This window comes from Cucurbita moschata, unplaced genomic scaffold, assembly GCF_002738365.1.
Source record: "Cucurbita moschata cultivar Rifu unplaced genomic scaffold, Cmos_1.0 Cmo_Scf00001, whole genome shotgun sequence".
Taxonomy (NCBI): domain Eukaryota; kingdom Viridiplantae; phylum Streptophyta; class Magnoliopsida; order Cucurbitales; family Cucurbitaceae; genus Cucurbita; species Cucurbita moschata.
The window spans coordinates 1,760,487-1,764,292 of NW_019268517.1; the positions used below are offsets into that span (position 1 = coordinate 1,760,487).

Here is a 3,806-nt window from a genome sequence, read left to right on the forward strand (position 1 = left end):
AACATATTAAATAAAAAAAATTAAAATTTAAATATTTGTTAAAATTGAGAGATCAAATAAAAATAAATATAAATATAGAGCTTAGATTAAATCGGTAAATTTAGTTTTATTTTTTATTTATTTGGACCAATTTCTACTATTTATTTAAAATAAAGTCAACTTAGATTTTATATGGATTGAAGCTACATTGCATCATATTAAAATCATTTCAAAAGTGGTTTTCATTTGACTTTTATTGTTTTTCTTCCTCCAAGTCAAATGGCCTTTTGAAATTAAAATAAATATATTATTTAAAAAACTATACAAAAAATATATATATATATATATATATATATATGACCCGTACTTGTGAAGTTGAGAATGAGATTGGAAGCACAACTTCTCAATTGAAGTCGCAATAGGTAGGAAGGAAGAGGAGTGACCTTCTCAAAGGTCGGGGTTGCTCGAAATCTATCAAATACGAGCTATTTTTTCTATATTCCATCTACCGCCAATCTCAATACATGTGTCACGATGGCGGATCAAGATCTCATATTGATTGGAGAGGAGAATAAAACATTTTTTATTAAGTGTGTGGAAATTTCTCCCTAACAAACGTGTTTTAAAATCGTGAGACTAACAACAATACATAACGAACAAAAGTAGACAATATTTACTAGTGGTTAGTTTCGACTGTTACATCTTTTGAGTAAGGAAAACTGGAGTATTGGTCGGGAGAGAGAAATAAGAGGAATTATAGATTAAGAAAGTCGTTAGCTACATGGGACCAAAAACACTTTTTTTTTTTATCCTGTTTTTTTTTTTAGTAACCCGCTTGGTCAACCCTCAACCAACTAAAACATTTCTTTCATAAATTTCTCTCGGACCCCCTTGAAAACACAAATAAACATAAAAGAATTATATATATATAGCCCGAAGAGAACAATATCCGCTAACGGTGGACTTGGATCGTTACAAATGGTATAAGAGTCAGACATCGGACGATGTGATAGCTTTCTCGCTATTCCCCAAAGGGGTAGATACGAGGCGGTGTGCTAGTAAGGACGCTAGGGCTAAAGGGGGTGGATTTGGCGGCGGTCCCACATCGATTGGAAGAAGGAAAGAGTGTCAGCGAAGACGCTGGACTGCGAAGGTGGTGGATTGTGATGTCATACATGGGTTGGAGAGGAGAACAAACCACCATTTATAATGGTGTGAAAACCTTGCTCTAGCATACACGTTTTAAATAGTATATATATATATATATATATATATGAAAAAAAAGAAGCTTTTTTTTATGGATATAAAAATAAAAATAAAAGAAAAGAAATGGAAAATGGAAATGGAAAATGAAAGTACAGCAATACTGAAAAACCCAACCCTACCTGTTTTCTTTTATTCTTTGTTACTCTCTCATCATTCACTGCATAAATTACCCCAACCCCACACTCTAACGTCATTCTCTCTCCTCCTCCACTTCTTCTTCATCAATTCCACCTCCATTTTCTCTCTCTAAAAATCCTCCGCCACTTTCTCTCTCCTCTGTCCCTCTGCCACTGCCCTCTTCTCCTCCATGAGAGCTTGTTTACGTACTCTCCCATGGGCAAGTACATCAAGAAATCCAAATCCTCACGGGAAATCACCCTCATCGACGCCTCTCAATCTTCCTCCTACATTGGCGTTCGAACTCGTGCCAAAACCCTAGCTCTTCAGCGCCTTCAGAAGGTTTCAAATTCCCCCCCGCCGTCGTCGTCTCCGGCCACCTCTGGCTCTTATCTCCAGCTCCGTAGTCGTCGGCTGCAAAAACCGATGAGTATTGCTATTGCGAATGAGTCCAGGAAGCAGAAATTGACGCAGAGGCAGAGGAGTGCTGATGCTCGTGGCCGGAGAGTTAATGTAGATTCCAGAGGTTCCTCGAGGTTGGGGGTTTGTTCTGTTGCTGCTGGTTCTATTGAGTCCGTCTCGCGTCGGCGCGTTCACGGCGATGTGAAAGAAACGGCGGCGGTGGTTGAAGAAATTGTGGTTAAGAAGAGTGAGGTTCAGGAAAATGTGAATATTCTCGATATTGGGGCTCAGGAAGACGCTTCGTTTGGAGAAAATAATTTGGAATTTGAAGGTAGAACGAGGTAGGCCTTTCTCTTCTTCCTTGCTTCGTCTCTGTTCATCTTCTTTTTTATTGAATCGCCATTTTCTCTTCACATTTCAATGCTTCAAGACAAGGATTCATGTGTTTTTGGATAATTTTGGGGCTAGATTTCCAGTTTTCTCTTCAATTTGACACAGCACAGTGTTGTCACATACAAGTCGATCAATCTGTTCCGAGGAAATAGAGAGTACATTTTCAAGCATAATTAATCATCTCTGATTCGCCCTTCCAAAAATTATCACGCTTCTCTCTCCTGACATACAAGTTCATACGCATACATTTTTTTACTCGAAATTGAAATGGACGAAAAACTGAAAATTCCATCAAAACTCGAGCATGTCGAGAAGTCCTTTTTCCCCCTTTTTCCCCTTTTTCATTTTGATTTTTCAGTAGCTTCCAGTCCTTTCGTGTTGTACATTAATTGAGAAGAGCATTTGTCTTTATCACATTTCTGTAATCGCGTCTAATATTGATTTCTATAGTCCTTTTATGCCTAAAAACTTTCGCCATCTTTCTAAACGCGCCTCACGCTGTAAGAATACTTTTGAAGGATTGTGGCTTTTGAATTGCTTTACCTTTATTCTCCTGTTCGTTCGTTTATCTAGCTTCATCATGGCTACCTTTTTGTATTTTTTTGCCCAATCCAGCGTGGGGCTCTATTGAATCACGTGAAGATTCCCCCGAAAAAATTTAACGTTCACCATTTCATTGTTCGTCCTTCAAATTGAAGGAGCTGAAATCTGTTCATCCTGCACGTCTTTTTGTTCCTATTTGAGGCATTGAATGAGTTGACATACTATATGTGATTTATTTCTCAGAATAGCTGCCTCCATCCTCTGGCTTTGTTTACATATATGAATTGGTCTGTAGTTTTTGTTTAGAATCGAATTGTAACCAGTGTTCATTTTACTGGGGAGCAGTAGGGAATCCACTCCTTGTAGTTTAATAAGGAAGGCCGACAGCATACGAACGCCGAGCTCTTCTACGAAGGTGTCAAGTACCACTGATGATAGGATACAGCTGCAGAACTCCTCTGCAACAGATGTTCCAACTGCTCAGGAAGTTGACGATTTCTTCAACTGGGCCGAAGGAGAGCAGCAGAGGAAATTCATTGAGAAGTAAGTGATACATTTTTCATTGTCAATACTGTTTTCGACGCCCTTTTAAACTTATCGTGAGGATTGAGCTAAATTCACATCAGGAGTATTACATTCCCGGTTAACTGCAGGTATAACTACGACCCCGTCACAGACAAGCCACTTCCCGGTCGTTACGAATGGGAGAAATTGGACGATTAGATCACGAAATTCACTCAATATATCAGGATTCCGGACCTATTTTTCTCAATGTTCTCAGGTTATGTTGTGCTTATAATTGGTAGATAGTCAGATCTTAGTTTCTGTCACCCTTTTACTTGTAAAGAAGTAGGGCTGTACTAATGGCTGTAACATAACAAGAATTTGAATTACACAGCAAATAGGACTCAAGGCCTGAGGGCGCAGGGTGTATGGATTGGTGTAGGATTTAGGCCTTTGGGTAATCTGGGTAATTAGGTGAATGTGTGGGGTACAGAAATTTACTTAGAATTTTTTTTTTTTACTTTTACTCCATTTGTACTGTATTTTCCCTCCCTATACTTGGACCGATGGAAACAGTGAAAAAAAAAAAAAAAAAAAAAAAA

At 38.4% G+C, this 3,806-nt stretch overlaps 1 protein-coding gene across 1 annotated transcript; it reads left to right on the forward strand.

Moving 5' to 3' along the window:
• The first annotated feature begins 1,443 nt into the window (after positions 1-1,443).
• LOC111442997 (cyclin-dependent kinase inhibitor 4-like) lies at positions 1,444-3,780 on the forward strand. The gene is made up of 3 exons (XM_023080584.1): positions 1,444-2,105; positions 3,046-3,243; positions 3,354-3,780. The coding sequence occupies exons 1-3, from the start codon at positions 1,579-1,581 to the stop codon at positions 3,421-3,423; spliced, it is 795 nt and encodes a 264-aa protein (XP_022936352.1). The 5' UTR covers positions 1,444-1,578; the 3' UTR covers positions 3,424-3,780.
• The last annotated feature ends 26 nt before the right edge of the window (positions 3,781-3,806 follow it).